The following is a 26,894-nucleotide window of genomic DNA, read 5'->3' as shown; positions in this document are numbered from 1 at the left end:
TTAGTTGTGGCAATCTTTGTTGCTGTGTGCGGGATCCTTTTAGTTGTGGCATGTGGAATCTTTAGCTGCAAACACTTAGTTGCAGCTCGTGGTATCTAGTTCCCTGTCCAGGGATCGGACCTGGGCCCCCTGCATTGGGAGTGTGGAGTCTTAACCATTGGACCACCAGGGAAGTCCCTCTAATGAGTTATAATTGTGCTGCTTCTTCCTGCTCAAAACCTTCAGTTTCTCCAGCACCTTGTGATGGAAGCTCAAATCCCTTACCTGAGCATCTGAGGTCCTCTGCGATCTGGATCCACCTCTAATCTCCTACTAACACCTCTAAGCAGCCTAAGCCTCAGTTCAAACAAAATGTCTCTGTTCCTGCTATCTGTTATCCTCATGGCAGAATGAACTCCTGCCCATCCTTCCAGGCTCAGACTGAATGCCACTTCCTCCATGAAGCCCAGGCACAAATGCCTGCTCTCTCCTCAGACTCTGCAGATGATACACATTTCAATGACAGTAGCTATCACACCCTCCCACCCATCACAACCATCTGGGCTAACATTTCATATCCCCTAAAGTAAGAGCATTCTGGTGGTCTCTGCAGACTGTCTGTGTCATCTAGTCTCCAAGCTTTACAGAGGGCAGGAACTCAAAAACATTCTTTGAACTGAAACAAAGAAAATGTGTAATATACTGTATGGAACACATTTTAGCTCTTTTCCCAGGAACTGACTCAGATGTAGAGAAGGAGCTAGAGGGACCCATGGATATGAAGTGAATCCAACAATATCATGAAAGTATTTGGTACACAGTAGACTAGATAAATACTTCTGTTAAAAAGGGGTGTGGTGATAGAATTCATGTGCCTTACAATTTCTTTTAAAAAGCCCATCTAATTATCAAGGGGGATTACTTGGTATAAGCACCTTGTGGTCTGTCTGGTGGTCCCTGGAAGGGAGAGAGATGTGCTAAAGATTTCATGGCCTGGTTAGTGGAAGAGCTGGTCTCAAACGCAGGGCTTAAGACACTGAGTATCCTCACTAAATTACAACTTCTGACTCTCACTATACTGGTAAGACTGCTGTGACCTCTTGAAAGCTCCGTAATACTTTCCACTACACAAAGTGAAACTCAGATTCAATCATTCTTCATGTATCTCTGAAACATGCAGATGGGGAAAAGTCTTCCCCTCTCTCTATGTAATTCTTACCTCGGGGTAACCCTATTCACTATCATCTTCATTCTGGGAAGCATTACTTGAGCATTCCCTATTAACCAGGATTACCTATAAGTGAGATATTATTAGGCCCCTTTTCTGGACGATAAATTCTGGCTCAGTGTGACAAGTACTTGTCCAAAGTCACACAGGCAGCACTGTGCTAGTGCTGGATATGACTCTGGGATCTTTCCACTATGCCAGGCTAATGTGGACAAGAAACAGAAGCCATGTACTTGGCACAAACTGCTACTTTCCTTGGAAAATTACCACACTGGAAAGATCACGCTATAATATTTTATTAGCTATACTGTTAAAGTTGGAAGGAACCATTCTGCAGATCAGGAAATAAGTCCAGAGAAATAAACTAAATTGTCCAAGGTCATTGTAGTAATTTTTTAATGGAGCTGGATCTGACTCTGGCTGAACTCAGAGCTCTTTTGAATGGACAACAAAGGGGAAGGGGATGTGGCTCTATGACCTTTGACAGACCAGCTGGTTTGCTCTGGGGCTTCACGGTAACCATGGAGAAATGATCTTTTATTCTCCAGGGCCACTGATGTTCTAGGCCAGCACTGCCCAAGAGAACTTTCAGAAAAAGTTCTAGATTTGTGCTGTCCAACGTGGTAGCCACCATCTACATGTGGCTCCTGAGCACTTCAAATGTGTCTAGTGTGAATGAGGAATTGAACTTTTCATTTATTTTTAACTTATCAATTTAAATTCAAATATAAATAGCCATATGTAGCTAGTGGCTATTATACTTGACAGAACAGTTCAAAGTCCAGAAGCAACAAAAAGTTATAGCATCTTAGAGCTACAGGGGCCCTTTAGGATCATTTAGTCAGACTCCAGTCTGGTATAGCAGTCCCTCTAAGCCATCCCTAATGACTCCACACGAATGTCTCTGACAGTCAGGGACTCACTAGGACCCGAGGCAAATGACAGACACAAAGCTTCTCTTCTCAGATTCTGGACACACAAGATTGAGCTTCAGAATCACTGCAGACTTTTTTTTTTTTTCTCTAGAGAATGGAAGAGCAACCACTGTGGGGTGAATACGTGAGTGCAGGACCATTTGGCTGTCTTCTTCATTTGCCTCAAAACAAGCCTTACAGTGTCTGGTCCTTTCAAAACACAGAGCTGAGAATGGGACACAAGACACCTGGGATGGGTTGACCAGAGTAGACCAGAAAGGACCACTGCTTCCTGGGATCCGGAGTGGACAATTCTCCTAAGACAGCTCACATCACATTGTGGAATCTTTTACACCCGTAGCTAGCTAAAGGCCCTAAGCCTCACTCCACATACTGTGAAAACCTAGGTGTGCTTGTAACTTGTACCTGCCCAGTCGTCTTCTGTCTCCCAGACACGGGGCACTGTGGATGACCTTTAAGATACTGAAAACATATGAGCCTCACTGACTGTATCTCCATCTTTCCAACTCCTATACCTGTATCTGAAATTATTCACTCAGAGCAAGTTAACAGGGCCCTGGGAAGCAAAGCAGCTGAAAAGAATCTATCACAGGAGAGAAAGAGAGTCCGGTACAACTGGGGTAAATGGGTCTCCCAATTTCACTGGTGTTGCCACCCTCTCTCTTCACTCCTTGGGGATTCGGTGATCCAGCTGCCGCTGCTGACCTTGGCCAGGAAGCACTCCCACCCTGGCTCTGACTGCAGCCATGATGGAGGAGGAGAGACAAATGCCTTTTTATTATTAATGAGACTGAGGGAGGTAGTCTATCATTCCTGGGTGGGGTGATATCCGTCAGCAAAAAATGATCTGCTAACTCTCCAGGAGGCATTAAGGGCAGTGATAGGAGAAATAATTGCTTATGCCGAGTGCAAAGAAAAGATGCCTCAGCGGAATGGAGGCCTTTAGCGAGGCAGGTGGATTGTGGGCGGAGGGAGGGAGGCGAGGCTCCCCGATGACCCCTGGCAAGAGAAACAAGCAGGAGGGGCAAACGGGAACCTGTGAAACTCAAGTGTGGAAAGATTCCCCTGGAGGCACCGTTAGTGCTATTAGAAGAATAAAGCAAAAAGGGAGAAATGGGTAAGGTGTCGGAGCAAGAGAGGCTGAAATAAAAGAACTGCTCTCCTTCCCGGAGAAAAGAGGTTTTTTTTTCCCTTCTGAAAAGCCTTCACTCACACACCTTCCCCTCCTCTAGCCCTGCTCCCTCTGGAACCAGGCTGCTGCCTCGTGATAAAGCTTCCTTCTTACTCTCTCACCCTCTCTCCTGATGGAGTGCCAACTCTCCTGGGTTCAGGCAGAGTGGCAGGAGTAGGCTTTGTGTCCCCTCAGCCAAACCTAATCCTGAAATCACTCACACCTCCAGTCTGCACAAGAGCTGTGCTCTGGGAATGCTGTCTTTAATGCAGTTTCAGAATTTGAGGAATAGCTGAATGCAATGATTAGGACAAGAAAAGCCACAAAATCATTTGCGAATGTAGTACAATGAGAAAAGGAAGGAAACAAAAACGTTAACAGCGTTGAGTAGGGAATGGCTGATGTTGCCTTCATCAGATGATAATGAATTTTCCAAATTATTTATAAATAAGCCTGCTTTGCTTTTAAAATGAGTGAAACAAAGCTCCTAACAGAGATGATGAAATACCAAAGTCTAAGGCTGACAAAAACTTAGCATAACAGGCCGCAGGCCGCTGGCCTCATTTGTCAAAAACCCCAAGTGACGTGCCATTGCCGGATGAAATTTCTTGGAACTTCACTTTGACTAGATCCCTCCTGTGCTCAAACCTGGTGCAGCTTCCTACTCCCGCCCCTCTACCCCAATCAAGTGGGAACCCTTGCAGCTCTGTGGCCACCCCCGCCTCCCTGCATTAGAGGTGCTCCTTCGAGTGTTTGTGTCTCCCACGAGAGAGGAACTTCCAGAGGCAGAGCACTGAATGCTTCTCTAATGCTGTTTCTCAAACTTGGGTTAAAATCCAAACAGGTGTCTCACTACTCAGAGCTTTAGGATTCCAAATCCTCAAATTCCATTTTGGATCACTTTTTACTGGAGGTGGTCAGTGTCACTTGTATATCAGCCCAAACGTTTGATAAACATATCCCTCTTTGAAGCTACTACAGAATCATCTACTTTTCTTTGTTCCTAATTCATGCAACAAAGAGCTGGACCACTGCAATTGCATTCTTAAGAAGCACTAAGAAGGGGAGTGCTTCTTAGTGAGAAGCTGGAATAAAGAGTAAATTCAGAAGCTGTTTTGTAAAGCCCACAGGGAGGTTCAGGACTGGACTGGCATCCACTGTGAGGTTTAGGGGATACTGGGAATTATTTTCCAGAATCCACAGCCTTTTAACCCAATGCTTCTTGGAGTCTAAAGTGATCTCTGTTAGAGAAAGTGGGTTATGGGGAGCTAAACAACACTTCTGAGGCCCTAAACAGGGCAAATTACCTTCATTGGGTTTAGGGTTGAAATGCTGAGAACAGACCCAGTTTGGGGTCTTTGGGGCTAGTCAGTGTAAATAACCCCTTGGTCCATATCCTATGCCTCTCTGACATACGTGGATGGAAGACTCTCCAGGCACTGTCATCTCTGGGTCAACTAAGGACGTACTGCAGGGCCTGGAAGGTAGGGGTCTGAGAAGACATGATCTGAAGTCAGGTCTGTCTCCAGAAGGATGGCAGAAGCCCCGAACCGCAAATCTATTTACTGAAGAACCTAGAAGAGCCACGCAATTCATCTGTTTGCTTTTTATATCTCCTTCCCTCACCAATGAGTATAACCCATGTGTGCACAGAACCAAATACACACCCACACACTCACAGAATACATGTGCCGCTGAGCAAGCAGGTGGTGTGACATTCCAACATAGGCGACCTATTGCCAGAGTTATTTTTAACACATATTTTTCTTACTCCAAATCTCACTTACTAACTGATCCCAGGTAAGTCTCTTAACCTCTTTGGGCCTCAGTTTCCTCATTTGTATAAGGGAGAGAATCACTATTTTAAGAATCAGAGCTGATGTGTGTAAAGCTTCTAGTCTTTGGGAAGCTTCATGGGTTAAATATTATTAAGCATGAAATGTAAAGGAGTTAGACACCATAAACACTCAATGTAAGGTATCATTACTATCATTACTATTTCCTTTCAAGCTCATGCGCGCCTATTAAGTAACTCCTGGAAGACTCTTCCACAGTATCTTTGGATGCTAACTCAGCTCAATTGCTGGCCACTTGTGTGCCTTTGCACAAGTCACTTCATCTCTGAGCCTGATCTCCAGAGGGATGGGGACCTGGCCACTTTCTCCCACTAAAGAAGTTATGATTCAAAGAACAATTCCTCTGCAGTCTCATGTTTGCAAGCATGTACTAGATGGTTCCAGGGAGATCTTGGTAATGCATACTTCCAACGAAGATACTTGTTTCTTCCTGATAGGCAAGTTATCTGCAGTCATCCACATTACTTGGAGGGGATTACTTAATGAAGCAGTTTCTTTTTTCTGCTTCGATGCTGTGTCTGCACCAAGACTGTATTCTCCTTGAGCACAGAGACTTGGTCTCACCCTCCATAGGTCCTCAGTATTCATGCACAGTTATAGGACATCCCCCCCTAATCAAGGGGAGAGGAATATCTGTTAACAGGGAACCATCATTTGTGGACACCTTCTACTATCAACCTAGTAATGAATCACTCACTTTCAAAATGCAAAACAGTGTTTGTGTATCTAAATTTGAGTTCAGAGGTTGCAAAATTCTCCACAGGTCAACTCTTTTAAGTTTTGTTTGATCTGCCTACATAATGCTCTAAAAATTTCTTAGTTGATTCAACCTTTCAAAATTGGGAGATTTGGCATAAAATACCTAGATTTTGGCTTCTACGGAATAAGTGGAAGATCTGACAATGAACTGGGCCTAAATAATCAGCAGTAGCTGAAGAATAGCTGCCCTTTTTAGTGCTCTCTGGCTCACTATGGTTTCTACCACTTCTCAGGGCTTTCCAGAACTATCTCTGAATCTAGCTGCTCATCATTAACCTTCAAAACTTAGTAATTAACTCTTGGTTTGCCTGCATCTGTGCTGTACATTTAAACTCATGTGTTTTACATGAAGCAAAAGGAGAGACAGACCTGACCAAAGTTTGCAAATACGTACTACATGGTTCTGAGGAGATCTATATGATGCATGCTTCCAAAGAAGATACTTATTTTTTTCAGACAGGCAAGTTATCTATTCCTTCATGAGAGTCAGAGCAAAGAGATAAATCTCATGTCACTTATTAAAGCAAACTGATGCAGAAGAAGTAAATAGCAGCCCAAAAGGCAGAAAAGCAATTTTAAAAAAATTAATAAATGATGAGACTATTAACAGCACAGGAAAAGGGTCTGCTCTTTTTCCTTCTCTTTAATATGATTTTTACCTTAAACACTGTGTCCCTTTAGGAAAGGGAAGAAAAGTTAATAAAGGAACCTATCACTCAAACTTAATTTTTAGTATGGCAAATAAACTGCTTTAATGAAAGGGCTGAAATTCCCAGGTTTGCACATTAAATTTTCATTTGTCATAGAGAATAGAAATTATTGATTCAGCCGTGGCATCACGCATTTTGGATCCTACGGAAGCCCACGTTACTGCTGGGTGCAAATGTGTTGGCAGCAGTTTGATGCCGGGTGAGCACAGGGTGGGTGAGGGGGTGGGGAAAGGGATACAGAGAAGGGAAGAAGGCAGATTGATTCCTCACAGAAAGAAAATAATCAATGTTCCTTGTCTCTAAGATCCACTGAGTCAAAGCACTGCTCCTGGTGGCACTGTGGGCCAGGGAGTGCATTCTGAGGTCAGAAAAGCCGGGTCCACTCAGCCTTTGGGGAATCCCCAGCAGCTTCATGGACTATGTTATTTATAAAAAGCAGAATGGATGGCTGAGAATTTGATCTTAAGCTCTTGGGGTGGCTTAGGTTTTAAGAAAACTAGAGGAAAGAAAAGTACCTTTCTCAGTTCAAGTTAGGGAAGAACAAATGCCTGACATTCTAATGCTGAACTGGATAACAGAGAAAAATCAGTCAAACCCACAAATACAGCTATCAACCTGGTGTGGCCTCATCCAAGAGTCATCTCAAAGCATTGAAAATAGGTATGTTTTTCCTTCAAAGAAATCAACACTCCTGCCTCTCAGAGGATACTCCATAATTATACAACTCTCGGTTATTTCCCCCTCAGAGAACTCACAGGGACTGATTCTAAGCTGAGACTGAGGCAACCTGAATCAAGCCCGTTTTGGGGTCTTTGTAAAGAACAGACTGTATGAGATCCGGAAAGCAATCGTCTTTAGAAATAAGCTAAATGAAATTCCAAAAGTGGAGTGGCTTAAAGGAAAGGAAAGAAGGAAAGAAAGAGGGAAGGCAGAAAGGAAAGAAGGAAGGAAGAGTAGAAAAGAAAAAATAGATAACCACATAATACATTCACAGAAGAGAAGGTTTCTGTTTTGTGTTTTGTTTTGATTAACTCCCAGCTAAGATTATCTTACACCAGGTAGTCTCCTTATCCATCTGGATGTTAGAAAAGTAGTCTGTTGAACTAAAAAGTTCTGATTTTGTGTTTTCAGATGCTAAGAGCTGGTGCCATCTATAGATTTCCATTCTGGGAGAGGTTTCTCTTTTGTCCTACTTTGCGTCAGACCTGCTGTCGTGAGGATAAGAGTGCCCAGGAGACACCTCTTTGTGGTTTAATAGGCTATGAAGGATGGGACTCATTAATCAGCTGGCAGCTGCCCCCAAACAGGAATCTGCCCGTAGGTAGGGGAAGAAGGGAAAGGGAGGCTGACGAGGAGGCAGGCTCCATCCAGGAGACCACCACTGACTGTCAAGGGTCAGCAGCCAAAAGCAAACAGCAGCACCTTCTCAAGGATCCCCTCAGGGTGAAACTTGAACCGGGAGCATGACAATCCAGCCACAGAAACCTCCGTCTGGAGGAGCAGACTCTGCATAACTGGATTTTTTTTTTTTTTTTTTTTTACTTAAAACAACCCCTCTTGAGATATCACCTACCAGTCTGATTATTTCTGGATTGCTAGAATGTTACTTTTCCTGTCATCCCTTTACTATGTTCCCAGATGTTATTATGCACCCATCCCTATTATACCAGTGTGTTTCTTTATAACTGATTCTTCCTTTTCAAGTCTTGTTTAAGAGAGTCCGCTTTACCTGTGGGTAAAGCCAAGCTGTTTGGCCTAGCATGTGAGGCCCCTGCCCACCTCCCATCCTCATCTTCATCGTCTTCTCACTGAGTCTCAGGTCACAGAGTTCTGTATGTCATTCCCCACTCACAATGTATATATACATTTTCACAGCTTTGCATGTGGTGTTACCTCCACCTAGAGCAGCTTCTCCCTTGGCTTTGCTCTGACCATCTTTGCAGGCTTGGGCTCCCTGGCCTTCTTGATGTGGGTCATCCCTGGCATCTTACCTGCTCCCTGGATAGGAAGTCCCGTAGCTTGTGGTCCCCTCCTTCTACTCAGCTCTCACCTTGTTCTTATGTAATGATCTGTGTCCCTCCTTTAGTACAGTAGATAGTAAGTGTCCTTTGAAAAAATGAAGAAGCCACTGCCAGCTCCCTCATAGCCTGGATTTATTAGATCAAAGGATGAAATTTAACCAGTGTCTCCTAAAAAAAGAGGCATATGACATATAACCTCTTACCTTTATGGTTTTGGTCTGGAGTCTGAGTCCATTTAAAGTGTTGATGGCTTTCTCTGCATCCTTTGGGTCAATATAGTTAACGAATCCATACCCTAAACTCTGTCCTGTGGAGACATGTTTTAAGAGAGAGAGAGAGAGAGCTCATTATCTTGATAGAGGTAAAACTTCCCATTGCAATTTGTCAAAACCCTCTAGTATATGGTTCCTTTTATACCAGGGTTTACTCTCAGGTTGAAGAAGTTTCTATTTCTTTTATCTCTCACTCTGGCCAGGCTTTAAACTCATAGGAGCTGCCCTAGCTGGGAATTCATAAGTTCCCCTACATCCACACCACATATACATCATATACCCACAAGTGTCCATTTAATTGGGAAGAGGCGGGGCAGGGAAGTGCAAAGAAAGAAGGTGTGGTCTGTTAGAAGAGATTTGAACTGGAGTCCTGGGGTTTTCCCCAGGATTTAAGCTGTGTGACTCTGAATTTATTTAATCTCCTGCTTCCCCCCACCCCCCGATATTTCTTCTCTGCAGATAACAGCACTTGCACAGACAGGTGTGAGAGAGTTAATGAGATATTGAATCTGAAATAAATGCCTACCTGGAACATAGTAGCTGCTCAACAAAAGACAGCTCTGCTATGTTCAGACCTGTAAAATTGGGGCAAGTGCTGGATGCAGTGGCTGTGTCTGCTGCCTCTGTCATGTCAGCCACGCCCACACTCGGAAGACCCGTAGCAAGATCCAAGTAGCAAAGACTGGAGACATTTATACTGAAGGCATGGCCTGAATTTAAAGCAATTGCTACAAATCATTCATTGCCCTCATCATCCACCCAGCTTAAGAACAATAAAAAGGGGAGGTGGCTTGATTGGAAGGAACTGGGGAGCACTTAACACAATGGGAAGGGTGCAAATGAGTTCTGCAAAAAGGATTTAGCTACTTTAGGTGAAGATGGCATCAACTTGTCTGAAACGAGCAGTAGCAAGTGACAGGGCTCCCCCCTAAGTGAAATAAAAATAATGTGCTTGCGATCGTGCCACTGATTATAAATAGTCCATCAGCTCTGCCATGTGTCATCAGTCAGAAATATCATTAGGAAACTTTACATTTTCTGACATACCCTTTAAGAAATACAGAGCTTTGGGTGGCTGCACAACCAGCTTGAACTTCCCAGGCAATGTTATTGATTTGTGGGCGGCAGCAGAGCCAAAGGGAAGGAAAATGACAGGACATCACATGTCAGGAAAGACTGATTATATAAAGCTCTCTTTGGAGTACCGAGGCCAGGGCTGGGAGACAATACAGCAAAAAGTCTGCCATGTCCTGGTGACAGGAGCCCATTTCAGCAGCCAAAAAATCTTTCCAACAGCTTCTGTTTTGCTGGTAAATGTCTGTGTTTATGTTGGTTGTAGGAGGGAACCTGGGAAAACAAGTTGGGTTCCGGATCAGAAAATGGGTGACTTTGTTATTCTTTATAGGGTGGAAGTAAAGAGAATCAGGAGGAAATTCAACTGAATTTTGTCCCTAAAATGGGAAACCTAAAATGACAATACATTAGGATATTCCTTCTGTTTTGGAATAACAAGTTTAGAATAGGAAAGACAGGGGCAAACTTTGCCAGATATGCCTTCACCAGCCAGAATTAGTAACTGAAGAAGGGGAGAGAATGTGGAGCACCCTGTAGCTGGGTCCCTTCTCTTACTATGTTGTGTGTGGTATGTGAGCCACGTGTGTACAAGCGGCATGTGCATGCACATGCCGGTGCTCAGGCACACACATTCACACACATGCACAGGAAAGTAAGAATTAGAGAAAGAGCTGTGTGTGTGAGAATTACAAGACCCTGCCACATGTTCTGAGAAAATTTTTTTGCAAATCCAAAAATACATGAGACTAATTCATTGGCTTAAAAATATCATTTATCCTAAATTCAGCTTCACCTCATCAAGCCTAGCTAAATTCACCTAATTAAATTTATTTTCATCATGCAAATTTATCAGTCCTATTTACCATGTATATAAGAGAAGCCTTAACAATTGCTGTAAAATATTCTTACAGTTATTTCTTTTAAACAGTCATGCACCAAGTTGAGGGGCTTTAAAAGGCATTTTAAAAGCAATAATCTCAGTGACAAACCTTATGTATGAGTACTAGGAAATAGGTCAGACAAAGTCAATCTATTCAACTAAATTTAATTTGTATAAAATTAAAATGAAATATGGAAAATATAGACAAAACACTCACCACTTAACTGCAAGCGATTCATGACTCACGGTACTGATGAAATACATGTGGAGGAATTTATCGTGCCTACTAGTGGTGCATGTTCCCTGAGATACTTTCTTTCCAATTATTTATATATTTATGGAAATCTTAAGTATATATAGTGGCTATAATTTTGTATTCTATATTTTATCTTTATTTTAGGGCTCTGCTTCAAGAGGAAGGAAAACACACTTGGATTCTAGGAAGGTTCTGTAGGTCAAGTGAAGGAAAGACACTTGCCCAGCAAGATACATCATATCTACCAACCTGTCTGTATGGTTGCAAACCCACCATCTCCTTAGTACCTGACTGCAGTGAGCACAACTGTGCTATCATCACCTGCTTTAGGTTTAGAGAGAGATTGCACTTAACGTCAAGAACAAAGGTGCTTTGGGGAAAACTAAAAAACCAGATGAACATCATTTCAGAATGGAAGCGGAAAAAAGATCAGAGAGTCTCCTTGATATAAGATAACGAACTGCAAACTCAAAAACAGGGCACTGCCATGGACGGAGGAGCCTAGTAGGCTGCAGTCCATGGGGTCGCTAAGGGTCAGACACGACTGAGTGCCTTCACTTTCACTTTTCACTTTCACGCATTGGAGAAAGAAATGGCAACCCACTCCAGTGTTCTTGCCTGGAGAATCCCAGGGACGGGGGAGCCTGGTGGGCTGCCGTCTATGGGGTCGCACAGAGTCGGACACGACTGAAGCGACTTAGCAGCAGCGGCAGCGGCAGCAGCAGCAGCAGTAGCAGCAGCAGCACTGAACAGGAGGAGGAGCCAGGTGGAAAGGCTTGCCTGTGAATTGAAAGCTATGAGATGAACTGGCAACACAATGAAACTACCTGTGGTTAGCTTAGTTCATGAACAAGTTTCATTTGTGTGCTTCTTGCCATCATAGAAGGAATACAGCTAAATCTAATAAAAAAATACTCGATGGATCTAAGCATATTCTTAAAAAAAAAAAACAAACTCTAGAGAGAATTAAATCCCTTAGGTAGAAAATACAAAAAACCCAAGCCTCATTTCTTTCAGAAACTTTTTAGTAATGGGCGGGGGGTGGGGGGGAACGGGGAGTAAAATGAGGAAGAAGTTTATGTTTTAATTTTGGTGGCCATATATTGGTGATGGGTTTTTGATTTGCACTTCTGTATTTAAATTGTACATAGTACGTAGAAAAATATGGAAAATACACATTCACAAAGAATATCAATACTATTTCCATGAGGACCAAGAGAGTCACCATACTGGGAAAGCCCAGGATAATCAATCTGGAGCCTAGAGCATCCCAGAAATAGATATAGTTTCCTTCTTCTTTTTCCCTAATAACTGCATCATCTCCCTTTATCAACGGTAGCAAGATCTGACCATACAGGTATGGTGACAGTACTTTCAGAACATAAAATTAAACTTTTTTTGCTCCCAGTTTATGCTGCTGCTGTTTAGTCACTAGGTCGTGTCTGACTCTTTGCAACCCCATGGACTGTAGTCTGCCAGGTTCCTCTGACCATGGGATTTCTCAGGCAAGAATACTGGAGTGAGTTGCCATTTCCTCCTCCAGAGGCTCTCCTGGACCCAGGGATTGAACCAGCTTGGCAGACGGAGTCTTTACTGCTGAGCCACCTGGAAAGCCCCAAATAAAGACTACCTCCAACATTTAGAAACTATAGTGACTGCCTGGCTCCTTGATGCCCAGGATAACCCTTTCCTGTGACCCGTCCTTACTAATCCTTAATAGGCTGACCAGCAGGCTTGGATGAGAGGCCTCAGTGACCATGAATGGGCAAGAAAGGCATTCTTGGCAGTTTGGGATGGAAACTTAAAATTAGAATGCAGTTTTGAAGAGAAAACTGTTACACATAATGGCTACATTTTTGAGGCGCTTCAGTGTATTTTGGATTAAACAGATTCTTGTTTTTAACAAGCTTTTCTTAAATCTGAACCTGAATACTTCTATTTTTAAAACTGTGCACATGTGCACATACACACAAAAGACATGCCGTGTCCTTGTATTACCATGTGGCATTCTCTCTCTTCTGTTGTAATTCTATACCTAACTTCTCTCCTTAGAAACAACACTTCTCCCTACAAGATCTAGTTTATAAAGTCTGCATACTTGAACACAGTAGGTACTCAACAGATGTCTGAGAAGGGGAAGAATGAATACATACCTTTGTATTAATTCTCCATTGCTGGAAGTATATAACCAGAATATGTTTATGTTTGGCAGGAGAATAGCATGAGAGTGTCTGAGAGGGGAATTCATTTAGTATTTGTGTCAAAGGGAGAACAGGACAACAAGCTGACACCAGGGACTGGAAAAAAACAACAACCAGAAACAAAACATGTCCTGGTGGGTTCCCCTCCAGCACAGATCAGGTGAACAGTAAAGCCCATCCCTGCCCACCTTTCCATAGAGATCCTGAGTTTCCAAAGTGCTTTCCCACCCATTTTGTCGCATTTGATTCTCACAGCAACCCTGTGGGAGAGAGAATCATCATTACCAGTTGTGGAAATGGAAGCTCTGAGCGAACGGTGATTTGCTGGAAACTGAAGCTCTGAGGAAACAGCACTTTGCTCTACTCTTTCTGAATAGCTGAAACTAAGTCTTAATCAGGGGATGGCAAACTGTTTTACGTTTAGGGTGACAGACTAAATATTTTAGGATTGGTGGGTCCTCTGCTCTGTCATGACAATCCTGCCATCGTACCATGAAGGCAGCCACGTAGAATGTGTAAACTGAGAAGCATGACGGAGTGTCAATAAAACTTTATGTAGAAAAATAGGCTGCTGCTGCTGCTGCTGCTAAGTTGCTTCAGTCATGTCCGACTCTGTGCGACCCCAGAGACGGCAGCCCACCAGGCTCCTCCGTCCCTGGGGTTCTCCAGGCAAGAACACTGGAGTGGGTTGCCATTTCCTTCTCCAGTGCAGGAAAGTGAAAAGTGAAAGGGAAGTCACTGAGTCATGTCCAACTCTCAGCGACCCCATGGACTACAGCCCACCAGGCTCCTCCGTCCATGGGATTTTCCAAGCAAGAGTACTGGAGTGAGGTGCCATCGCCTTCGGCTTTTGGGCCATAGTTTGCTGACCCCAGGTCCAAATCTTCTGACTGAAAATCCAGCCCCCTTTGCTGTGACTACAGTTACTCCACTGGAACTAAAGTGTTAGTGACTATTCTGAGGCCTGGAAATACCTCTGAAGTTTTTTTGAACCGCCTGAGAAAAAGCAAATTACCTTCAATAGCTTGTGTTAAGCACTTGTATTGTATTCAAACTCTAGGAAGTGTTACCATCACAGCTAAATACAACCCCTCATTTTCCAGTCATTCCAGATAGAAGTTGTTGTCCCTTGCTTTGGGGCCCTAGAGGTTATGACAAGACCCTAAATGTGACATCCTCATGGCTGATGGCAGCAGAAGAGAAGCTGTCTCCTCTCAGGGCTGACCGGAAGGAACCTCAGCATTTCTGCCTGTCAACCTGCACACTTTGCTCTTTCTTTCTCCCAAAACTGTCATACTCCAGAAACCTGACAGCTACTCCCCTCATCTGCAAAGTCCCCTTGGGGGCAGCCAGGTGGGTAGCTGCTGTTGATAAAAACTTCTGAGTCGAGTAAGGAGTTTTTGTAGATGTTAGAACTCCTAGCTCAGGCTGAAATTCTGTTCTCAAAGCGCATGATAAAAATCCCCAGTCACCTCAAGATCACCTGCATGGCAGTAATCCACATGCTAGGTTCACTGCAGCCAACTCCAAACCCCAGGGCTCCCTCCCTGCCAGTCCTGGGATGACTTTCCCTGCCGTCAGCTGCCTTGAAACCTATCTCAACACACCCTAAAGTGGGTCGGAGAGCTCCAGGGCTATTACTGCATGTATATATGTTAGAGTGTGTGGCCCCAAACTGTACTTGTTGTATATCCTTGGTTAAATCATTTAAGCTTCGCCAGCCTGTTCCCTTATCTGGAAAAACAGGGATAATCCCTTATCCTCACAATCAAAGCATCACTGTGGATTAACTATATTAACATGTGGATGAACAGCAGCTACAATTTATTCAGTGCTGACTCTGTGCCAGGCACCCAGCTAAGTGGCTTACTAAAATTACCTAATTTAATCCTGTGCGAAATGGGTATCATCAAGCCCAATGTAAGGAGGAGGAAAGTGAGGCTAAGAAATGTTCAATAACCTGCTCCAAAGTCAACCAGAAAGTAGGCTTCCAGGCTAGGATTTGAATGAACCCAGGTCTATATGACTTCCAGTTCATACCTTCTCTCCACTGGGTTTGGCTCTGTGCAAAGGCACAGCAGAGTGTCTGACACCAGGCAAGAACTCAAGGGGATGCAAACCCCGTATGTTGGGGACCCTTTTCCTTCCTCACAATGACTGGGATGCTTTGAGATTCTAGAGCAGCCATGGCTCTGCTCCTTCCCATCCCACCTCTGTGGTTGTTTCCACGTGTCGGACAGTCTGGGTCTTGGGTTTTCTACTGCAGATTCAGTGTTGGCAGAGCCAACTAATCAGAGGATTTATCTTCTCTTGGTAGTTCACACAATCCCCTCAAATTAAGTATGGTTTAAAGTCTTGTTCCTCTAAGTGTGATCCTTGTACCAGCATCACTGGCCTCACTGGGTGCTTGTAAGAAATGCAGCTTCAGCTTATTGCTGCATGACCCTCGCTAAGTTAAATGAACCTCCCCATACCCTGGATTCTGAGAAAACAACACATCTAACCATAGTCATGGGGAAGGGAAGCTCTGATTGGACTGTGGCCCGCTAGGCTTCTCTGTCCATGGAATTTCCCAGGCAAGAATCCTGGAGCTGGTTGCCACTTCCTTCCCCAGGGAATCTTCCAGACTCAGGGATTAAACCCATGTCTCCTGCATTGCAGGCAGATTCTTTACTGCTGAGCTACCTGGGAAGCCCCTATGATAGGAAAGCTCTCAGGATTCCTTAATATGTGTTATTTCTTTTCATTCTCAGATTTTGCATTCTTACATTGCCCCCCTTTTTGCTGTGGTAATCTCATCTGTAAAATGGACTTATATTTTTTCATGGTTTTATTAGGACTATTGAGAGTGATAATGCATGTGAAACACCTAGTATATAGCAGATGCTCAATAGGGCTTCCCTGGTGGCTCGGATGATAAAAAAATCTGCCTGCAATGCAGGAGACCCAGGTTCTATCCTTGGGTCAGGAAGATCCCCTGGAGGAGGAAATGGCAGCCCACTCCAGCATTCTTGCTGGGAAAATCCCATGGACAGAGGAGCCTGGAGGGCTACAGTCCATGGAATTGCAAAGGGTCACACAGGACTGAAGGACTAACATTTTCACAATAGGTTCTGGTTCCTTTCCTTTTTGCTCCCATGCCCTAGTAGACACTGCCTTCACCGATGTTTCTGAGGATGCTGTCTCTTGAATGAGACCCCAACCTCCTCAAAGGTGTAGAATATTTCTGATGCTTTACTTTCACTTTGGAGCACATACCATGTAATAGGTACGTAAATTCTACACTTAACTGACACCTAATACATGCCAGATACTACGAGTGGGCCCACAGTGACCAAAAAATTGTTCTTGCCTTCAGGGAACTTGTCTCACTCCCTCATTCCTAATCAGAATATCAATTCACTGATAGCAGAAACCAAGTCTTTTTGTTTCTCTGCTATGCTCCCAGAGGATGGTGGTAAGAGATATGGAACCAGAATTCATGAGACACATTTGAAAGCTCTGTGGGCTTTAATACTGAAGGAGAGAAAATTCTAGAGGTGCAAAGCCTCTTCCAATACTTGAAAGGCTGCAATGGGAAGGCAGGGGTAGACTTGCTACATGGGCTACCAGGGGAGAGAATGAGGATCAGGCAACAGAATAAAGCTAGAGAGTAGACTTTTGCCTTGATAAGAGGAAGAACTTTCTACCAATGATTTTATAAAGATATAGGCTGTCTTGTGAGGTGGTAAGTACTCCATGACTAAAACTATGCTAACAGAGGCCAGGTCAACATTTTATCAGGAGATGTTGCAGCAGTTAGCAAAATCAACTCATAAGATCCCTTCTAATGCTAAGACACAAAGCTTCTAAGTTATATTTATTTGAGACCCCATGTCCATAGTTTACCCTGATTTTCTAACTGAGAAAATAAAAATAATAGAGAATATTTATTAAGCACATACTGTGGGCTAAGCACTTTACATATATTATTATCTAAATCTTTATAATGTCTGAAGCAGGCATTTCCATCCTTGTTTTACAGAAGGGGAAACTGAGGCCTCAAAAAGAGAAGCAACACACCAGGGTTATTTGGCTGGAGAATAGTAGCCAGACTCATCTGATTCCAGAGCCTGTACCCTTCTGCTGCGCCTTGATTTCTTGAATATGTGCTTATTTGTGTGTTAAACATTTGCCCTGACAAAGCACAGTGTGCCTGAGACTTCAAGAGAGCCGGGATTTTCTAGGACTATCTTCAAATCCTCATTCTTTCCATTTAATTCCCATATATACCCCAAAGCATTCCATTCCCATCTTCTACACTGACTGTGTCTCTCAAACTGGACCTGGTATGTCATAGAATGACAGTCTTGGAAAAGACTTCACTATCAATCCTCTTGAGTCTCCTACAAATGCAGCACCAGAGGACCAAGCAAGAAGCAAGTAGTTCACGGCCTAGTAAGAAAATCAGAACTGTGAATCAACGACTATAGGAGAGTGTGGCTAAGTGTTATGATGGAGAGAAGGCGAGAGGATTTTCTACAAGATATATATGAGCTGAGACTAATTGGAAAAGATTGATACAAGATAGCCAGGCAATAGACAGACAAGAGCATTCCAGGAGGAGGGGACAGTTTGAGCATCTACTCCTTGAGGAGAGAAGACTGCTACTCAGTTTATAACTATCACTTCCAGGAGATCAATACTGTTGATATCAACCTGAACTGACAATATCGACTCTAAGTTGAGTGCTCAGATGTATATAAGAGATCTGCCCATAGTCTGGCACAGATTCAGGAGCCATTTAGACATCTGAAATTTTGAGTGCCTCAGTTCTCTGCCAACAACAAGCACTATTAAAAAAGGACAGAACCCAGCCTTTCCTCTTCTGATTTCCCAAAGTATTTAAAATTACATTGAAGCAGTACTTGGTTATTTCCAGAGGCTACATTCTGGCTTCCTAAGAAGATGTGATTTCCCAGTTGAGAACTCATCATGTGACATCAAGATGAAAACAAGCAAAGCACTTGGTCCACAGTGGACTTTCAATATAAACTTGTCAAACTAACTGTGTTTCTCAAAGGACCCTAAGCTCCTTAGGACAGGGATGCAGGTCTTATTAATCTTGGTATAACCAATGCCTGGCACATAGTAGGCTTTCAATAAGTCTGTGTTGAATGACTAAATGAATGCATGAATTCAATAAGCAAATAAATAGTAACAAAATAGATATCATTTTTTTTGAGGGCTTACTATGTGTTAGTCACTGTACTGAGTGCTTAATTTTTTTCCCCCAAGCTTTATAGACGCATAATTTGACAAATAAGCTTGTAAGATAAAGCGTATATCATGATGATTTGATATGTGTATACATTGTGAAAGGACTTCTCCCATCTAGTTTATCAACACATTTTTATCTTTTTCGATGGTAAGAACATTTAAATTCTACCTGACGGCTTTATTTATATCATCTCTTTTGCTCCCTAAAACAATCCTACAAGGTAGGCATGATCACTGCCATTTACCATTGAGAAGACTGATATCCAGAGGCCTCAGATCCCAAGACACAAGTTCATCTGTGTGGACTCACACAGGCTTTCAACAGAGTTTTCTGACTTCAGAGACAATATCAACCAAACTGTTCAAGTAGATGAAAACTACTACCTCTGCTACTTGGGTAAGGTACATGGAAATTCAGAGTATATATATGATGATTTCCAGGAGTCCCCAAAGCAAGAAGGACCAGCTACAAAGTATACTGTTTCATAAAGAAAGACAATCAACCAACTCTCAAAGGAATTTTTTTTTTGGTTAATTTACCCTTTTGGTTTATCCTATAAAGTTGTCACTGTTTAGTCGCTCAGTGATGTCTGACTCTTTGTGCCAGGCTCCTCAGTCCATGGGATTTTCCAGGCAAGAGTACTGGAATGGGTTGCCATTTTCTTCTCCATGGGCTATTCCTGACCCAGGGATCAAACTCAGGTCTCCTGCACTGCGGACAGATGCTTTACTGTCTGAGCCACCAGGGAAGCCCATCCTATACAATTAGTTGTTCCAAACAGATCTTCAAACATACTTTTCAATAATAAGCCTCAATAAATTCATCAGGTAGAATTTAAGAACTAACCTAAACCTTATTTTTCTTCTGTGTGTTCAAGAAAGAAAGGCAATTCATAGGATAAAAAGCCAGTATCAAGAACTTAGACTTAAAAAAAAAAAAAAAGGAAAAAATATTCTAGGTAATGTATGGGAGAAAATAGAAGCTTTAATGACAACTATCTTACTTTCAGCATTTATCACACAGAAAGAAGTGTTCAGACTGATGACCCTGGGGCAATAAAAGATTCTTAATAGAAGCAACATTAAATTAATTTATGTTCAGAATATTCTTACAGACAGGAAAGAATACTCACATCTTTAAATATTTTTTAACAAGGGTCGAAAAAAAAAAAGAGAGAGAGAGAATTTGGCAAACTCCCAGCTAGCCAGAGAGACGAACTAGAATTCTTCATTCTTGGTTGGCTTACTCTTACATGACACAGAGATCAGACAGACAAGACTTTCCCCCTAGAATGAATGTGAACCAGCTGGTGATTTCAGAAATGCAGCTAATATCAGCGGAGAGTTTAGCGACAAAGGAAGAAGAGGTAGAAAAAGTTATCAGGTTAATACAAATTATATACACTGTAATCAGCCTTTGGGCAAAATGAGATTGTCTTTGGGTGAAATGTCTGTGGAAGAAAGGAATTGCTGTATTTAGGCACTAAGACAATGGCTTTCGAAACTCCCATCAGACACTATTCTTAAAAAGGGCAGGGGGAGGTTTCTGATGTCATGTTGGGATTTAAATTAATCGAGATAAGTTACGTGAGAGGGCTTGGTAAAAGGGAGAGGCTTCATAAATATTAACTGAATATAAATCTATTAAAATTTCCTTTATTCGAAGTAAAAGAAAATTCATAGTTACCAACAAAGGAAGTGAGATAAATAATTGTCTGTGAAGAGATAAGTCAACATGTCAAATATGACTTGGAGAAGAACTTTATGGGAAAACCTTTGTCAGTGTGTCTTTTCGAACTAAGTGCCTGGGGTTCTCTGGCCTTGGACTTACCACTAATAGCTGTGGGGAACTCCCTATCCCTATCATCAAACAGTTCATTGATAGCAAAGTACCATCAGGAAGCTCATGACCACGGTCTTAAAGTTCAGTTTGGTTCCAACAAATGTTATAAATGAAAGAAATTCCCCAGATGCATGAAAAAGAAGAGAAATAAGAAGCAAAGGTCTATTTTTCCTTTTCTTCACCATTCGGCTTATAGGTAAGAAGTAAGACAAAGAAATAAATGCTTGATGCTTTTGAACTGTGGTTCAAAAACTGATGATGCTTTTGAATTATGGCGTTGGAGAAGACTCTTGAGAGTCCCTTGGACAGCAAAGAGTTCAAACCAGTCAATCCTAAAGGAAATCAGTCCTGATATTCATTGGAAGGACTGATGCTGAAGCTGAAGCTCCAATCTTTTGGCCACTTGATGTGAAGAACTGGCTCCTTGGAAAAGACCCTCATGGTGGGAAAGGAGGAGAAGGGGATGACAGAGGATGAGATGGTTGGATGGCATCACCGACCTAATGGACATGAGTTTGAGCAAGTTCCGGGAATTGGTGATGCACATGGAAGCCTGGCGTGCTGCGGTCCATGGGGTTGCAAAGAGTCAGGCATGACTGAGCAACTGAACTGAAGTGAAAGATGCCAAATACCTGGGAGAGGTGAAAATGAAGGCGTACCTGGGATGCATGTGAGGATCACCAAATGTAAACATTTTCTAATAACTCAGCTCTTTTGAGCAATGGAAAATGAAATGTCATCCTGACAATCAAGAGACCAAAAGAATCCATAATGTAAATAATTTCCAGAACATATCTGGTATGCAATAATTTTCAACAAAAATGCTGAGTATGTGATGGAACTTTGCTGGTGCTTGAAAGATGGACCCATGTGACATCATTTTCTGTTCCTCCTGGGTGTTGGTAAGACTTTCCTGGGTCACCGGGGCCTCCACTTGCCCATCCCCATGCAGTAGATGACCCCACCTCTTTCTTAACAAAAGAAATGAGGTCATCAGGTAGTAACTGGCCCAAGTGTCTTCTTCCCTTCTACCTTAAGGAGCTCCATTTCTTCCTCTTGGTTTAGAATGTACATTCCACAAAATGTTGGAGAAGAAAAGCTTCTTTGGGTAAAGTAACATATTATATACCATTCTTTTTATGATTTATAGTGCACAGGAGCACAGACTTAGAGAAGTAGTGATAAAAAGAAACCCCTTCCTAACTTGGTTTACTTCAGTTTCCAAAACTCATGCAATCACATAAACTATTTTTTTAAAATAAATTACCTATTAAATACCTTTGGGAAAGAAGTTTAGACAGAATTCCCAAATGAACATTACTCTTTGACTGAATTCAAGATATAATTAACCTAAAGTTGGGGGTGTGGACATTGACAATTCCTGAGATACCAGAAGGGCTAGCAGAAAACACGGAGACCAAGCCAGAGATTACGTCTAAGGTCTCTTTTCACTGTGATAGTCCATGATCCTGTTTCTCAGAAGACATCACACAGACTTGCTTCTGGGATAATCTAGACAGGACATAAATGCACAGTGGGGAGAAGATCAGACATCTGTGTATAGATTTTCATGTCAGCACACACTGTACATCCTGGAGAAGGAAATGGCAACCCATTCCAGTATTCTTGCCTGGGAAATCCCAGGGACAGAGGAGCCTGGCAGGCCGCAGTCCACAGGGTTGCAAAGAGTCGGACACGACTTCGAGACTGAGCACACACTGTGCAAGTCTGGTTCTAGCTTGCTACCCATCAATAGTTGGCATGCAACGGGTTCAAGGAGTTTCACTAGGAGAACCAAAGATCCAGGAGAAAAACAAAACACAAGCGTGACTACATGGGCCCTCAAGCAGGAGTACACACTTATAGGTATGTATACACAGGCACACATGTGAACACTATCTATACCTTACTAAGTAGACTATCTGCTAACTAACTATCTATACCCTACTAACTAGGCACACTTAGAGAAGTCGAGTATTGTAGATAAAAACAGGGGCTTTGGAGTCAAATAAACATGGCTTCAATTTTTCTCTGCCTTTTAGAAGCTGTGTGACCTAGGACAAGTTACTTAACCTTTCTGAGTCTGTTTCCTCACCCGTTTAATAGGACAAATAATACATATACCTCACAGAACTGCTGTAAGAATTATAACAATATGTCAGGTGCTGTTTTGGGTGTTTTACATATACTGATGCTCACCACAATCCTATCACTATCCCTATTTTACAAATGAGAAAACTGAGGCACAGAAAGGATGAAAATTTGCCAGTTATACAGCTAGTAAGGGCTTCCCTGGTGGCTCAGATGGTAAAGAATCCACCTGCAATGCAGAAGACCTGGGTTCAATCCCTGGATCAAGAAGATGCCCTGAAGAAGGGAATGGCTGCCCACTCTAGTATTCTTGCCTGGAGAATTCCATGGACAGAGAAGCCTGGCGGTCTACAGTCCATGGGGTTGCAAAGAGTTGGACATGACTGCGAGACTAACACTTTTAACTTTCAGGTAGTGAGGCTGGGATAGAAGCATAGGCAGCTAGCTCTTAATCACGAGGCTCTCCTGCCTCATACAATCCTGGATTATAGTAGGTCCATGATATTTCCCTGGAAGACAGAGACACACATACTCAAATATATAAACACCTTACACCTCCTCTTCCTCTCTAGCTTTTCAGATCTGCTGTTTTTGTCATTAATTTATTACACGATGCAGTTCAAGTGGGCAGCATGCAGACATCAGCTTCCCAAACACAAGGATCCTGTGTGGCTGCTCAAGGAACAGAAGAACAAATCCAACCCTGAGAAATGTTAGTTCATTCTGAACGATGACTCACAGCCGCTATTTTCACAAACAGCCTGCTAATTAAACTTTCTTATGAACTCTGCTAACCAATTTTTCCAATGCATGGAGAAAAATCATTCATTATAGACCGGAATCCAAAATCTAATATTAAAGCACAAGTAGGATCTGTGGCATTGAAATTTGATCAGCTTGAGCATTAATAACAGTTACACACTGATGTCTGAAAGAGGTAATCAGCTTTTGTTGAGATGTACGTAGATAACTGAAGAAAACATCTGGACTAGAAAACAAAGCTAGCTTATCACAGGGGTTTTAGTATTTACTTTACCCTCAGATCCCCTGCTTACAGTAGCCTATCTTCTGGGTGACTGCAGTAATATCCTGAACTGGTGTAGCTCTTTAACTACTTATGGACACATTAGAAGCTCATCTGATGTCACAACAGATGGCAAGGTGGAAAGAGCCAGTGTCATCCCCATTTTATGCACAAGATATAATGAGGCACTGAGGTACTGAATGGCCCAGAGCTAGAGCTAGAATAAGAACCTGGTGACTCCTTCCAGTTCCTCATGTTGCCACTCATAAAAGCTGGTCTGATTTTTAAATAATTCTCAGAAACCATCCTGACATTTTCCAACACTGAACTAAAGGCGTTCATTTATAATCTTCCTGAGCCACTAAAACTGCTGTGCATTATTACTGTAGTTATCTCTGAGGCTTACCAGGATCATCCTACACAGCCACATTCACGACTCAGGATGAAACAGCAGAATACAAGGAACCCTCTCTGTGAAGGTCTTCTGACCCAACTGGCCACAGCATGTAGTCAGACAGACACAGGTACACAGCTTGATCACCTGCCAAGTGTGTGACTTCAGGTCAGTCATTTTAAACTTTCTGAGCCTCAGTTTTCTCATCTGAAAAATGGGGCCACCATTACCTCTTGTGGGCAAGGCCAGGATTAAATGAGATAACAGAGTAGCTGGCATCTAACAGTACTTAATAAATCTAAGTTCCTGTTCCATTCTTTGGCCTTCTCACACCCTGTGTCCTACTTGCTCCTTGGAATAACATGCTGAGGACTGAACCAGAACAGAAATCCACTTTTACACTCCTCTCCACTCCTCTCCCTTGTCTGTCTGCTGGCCCAGTGGTAGAACCCTTGGAGAGAAGCGGGAAGGAGTTATGAAATAGAAGGGGCCCCTCCCATTTATTGCTTTAGTTTATAAGTGTCTTCATGTGGCATTTGGTTTGAACTCACAAGTACTGTTCAAAGAAGGTAGAGTAAAGATTTATCTTTATATTGTATATTGAGAATGGAGGTCTAGGTGAATACAGTGACCTCTGCAAGGACATGCCCACTTCTACTAAGTGTGTGTGTGTGGGGAGGGGGTTGTGGTACAGAAGTTTGACATCTGTCCCACCTTTGGTTAGTCCAATGCATTGCATCTGGTTTTCTTTTTTCTGGCATCTGGTGTTTTGACCAGAAAGTGCGTGTGTGTGTGTGTGTGTGTGTCTGTGTGTGTGTGTGTGTTGGGGACTGTAGAGTTCTTGGGTAGTGCTCATTTCTTTTGTAGTTAAAGGGTGGTCTGTCTCACTGGGAAGGCTCTGCTGACAGGTGAGGGCCACCGGGGAAAGAAAAGGCAGCTGAGGACTGATTGCAGTTTCCAGGATCAGTACCTGGAAGTGAGGCTGACATTTTTTTTCCTGTTTATTACCCAGCTCAGGGTCCTGGATGATGGGGAACCTGACAGAACTTAGTATAGGAACCCTCCCCAGGGAGATGGGCGCAGAGGTCTGATGCCCAACCCTGGGATGCAAAGGGGACAGAGTGACTGCAAAGACTCAGAAGCCACCTGTATCTCAGTTCAGGGCAGCAGGCAAGGAAGCCTGCTTCAACTGTCTATACCTTTTATTAATGAAAACAGGGGCTCCACTCAGGCAGCTTCTCTGTTGGATGCCAGCCCCAGCCATAAAAAACAAGTCTATCAATTCAACATGGATTTAATTTGAAAAAAGGAAAACTATATGTATGTGATTTCAGGCTTCATACCTGAACCTATAGGATAACTGGCAACAGTCTTCATGATCAGAGGCTCTAGTGAGAGTGGTGGGAAGGGAGCGGGGCTGGGATCCTGGTTACCGCTTGAGAATGGGATAAAGGTTGTCATCATCCACATTTCCTTGATGCAAAGAAAACTCAGACTAGGTCATTTTGGTGAGTTGGTCTGTTACTTCTGAGATGAGTCATCTAGCCACAATTAATTTATGAACATTCACTCTGGTCTCCTTTTACCATTCTACTCCTATTTCCCTTCTACCTTATTTATTTATTTTTTAATCTATGGCTATTTAAATTTTAGCCCTTTTCTATCTCATAAGTCAATTCAAATTCTTGTTGGATCAAATGGCATATAAATAAATAAGAAGGCAGAAAGAGGAGGCAGGACAGGAAACAAGCAAGGAAAGGAAAAAAGAGGAAGAAAGGAAAATAAGAAGTCAAGAGTTTCTTCTTTGGGGTGCACTGGTCTTATCTGTAAAGTAAGTATAGACATTGCCGATATTGGGTACTTTAATAGGGTCAGAAGAGGTACTGAGTATAAAAACCTTTGCAAATAAACATGAAAGGCAAATATCAGGGGTTATTAAGTATACCTTCCATGGTCATACCACCAATAAAATTATTTAATCTGATTTGAGATGTTTGTGAAGACAGGCGGCCATAGAAATTAGAGTAATTACCCTAATTAGCTGTATTCCACTCAGTGTAGATTGGGCCCTGTCTCACCAGACATCCAACAACAAAACAACGGCCAAGCAGAAAACCAAACTTATAAATCAGTGCAAAACTGAAGTTTTTGGAAAGAGACTCACTAGAGAACATGACTCTGACCTCAGTGAGAAAAACAGTAATTCCCAAATCACCACGAGAAGCCTGCAACTTGTCCATCTCTCCTGTGTTGCTGCTGCTAAGTCGCCTCAGTCGTTTCCGGCTCTGTGCGACCCCACAGACGGCAGCCCACAAGGCTCCCCTGTCCCTGGGATTCTCCAGGCAAGAACACTGGAGTGGGTTGCCATTTCCTTCTCCAATGCATGCAAGTGAAAAGTGAAAGTGAAGTCGCTCAGTCCTATCCAACTCCTAGCGACCCCATGGACTGTAGCCTAACAGGCTCCTCCATCCATGGGATTTTCCAGGCAAGAGTATTGGAGTGGGGTGCCATTGCCTTCTCCCTCCTGTGTTAGGTCAGGTTATTTATTGGCAAAGTAGAAGGAACACAGACTTTGGAGTCTGACAGACTTGGGTTCAAATCTCAGTTTCACAACTTATTAGCTGTGACCTTAGATAAATTTCTTAACCTCTCTGACCTTATTTCATCAACACAAAGTGGGTACTAACTTTACCCCACAGAGTAGTTCTGACTGTTCTATTCACTATCCCTTGAAGATGTCTCTGAAGCTTGGCTCAGCTGTTTTCTCTGTGTGTACTCATCTCGGATAATCTACTCTACCAAGTTCAAGGCTCATTCCTATTTGACACTTGCTCTGAGAACCCCAGCCCACAGTGATCTTTTTCTCCTCTGAACACCCATAGCTGATGTTTTATTCATTTTCATTCAGCAACGGCAGAGTAGTAAGGTAAAAGAAACACCA

At 42.8% G+C, this 26,894-nt stretch overlaps 1 protein-coding gene across 2 annotated transcripts in view; it reads right to left on the bottom strand.

Moving 5' to 3' along the window:
* ELAVL4 (ELAV like RNA binding protein 4) overlaps positions 1–26,894 on the bottom strand; it is a 90,047-nt gene that overhangs the window by 13,564 nt on the left and 49,589 nt on the right. For both annotated transcript variants that reach the window (XM_069570189.1, XM_069570181.1), the window contains one exon: positions 8,863–8,966. In XM_069570189.1, coding sequence (XP_069426290.1) covers positions 8,863–8,966 — 104 coding nt within the window. The remainder of the gene's footprint in view (positions 1–8,862; positions 8,967–26,894) is intronic.

Source organism: Ovis canadensis, chromosome 1 (assembly GCF_042477335.2).
Source record: "Ovis canadensis isolate MfBH-ARS-UI-01 breed Bighorn chromosome 1, ARS-UI_OviCan_v2, whole genome shotgun sequence".
Classification (NCBI taxonomy): domain Eukaryota; kingdom Metazoa; phylum Chordata; class Mammalia; order Artiodactyla; family Bovidae; genus Ovis; species Ovis canadensis.
The sequence above is the reverse complement of the archived record's forward strand: the minus strand, read 5'-3'. Positions and strand labels throughout refer to the sequence as shown.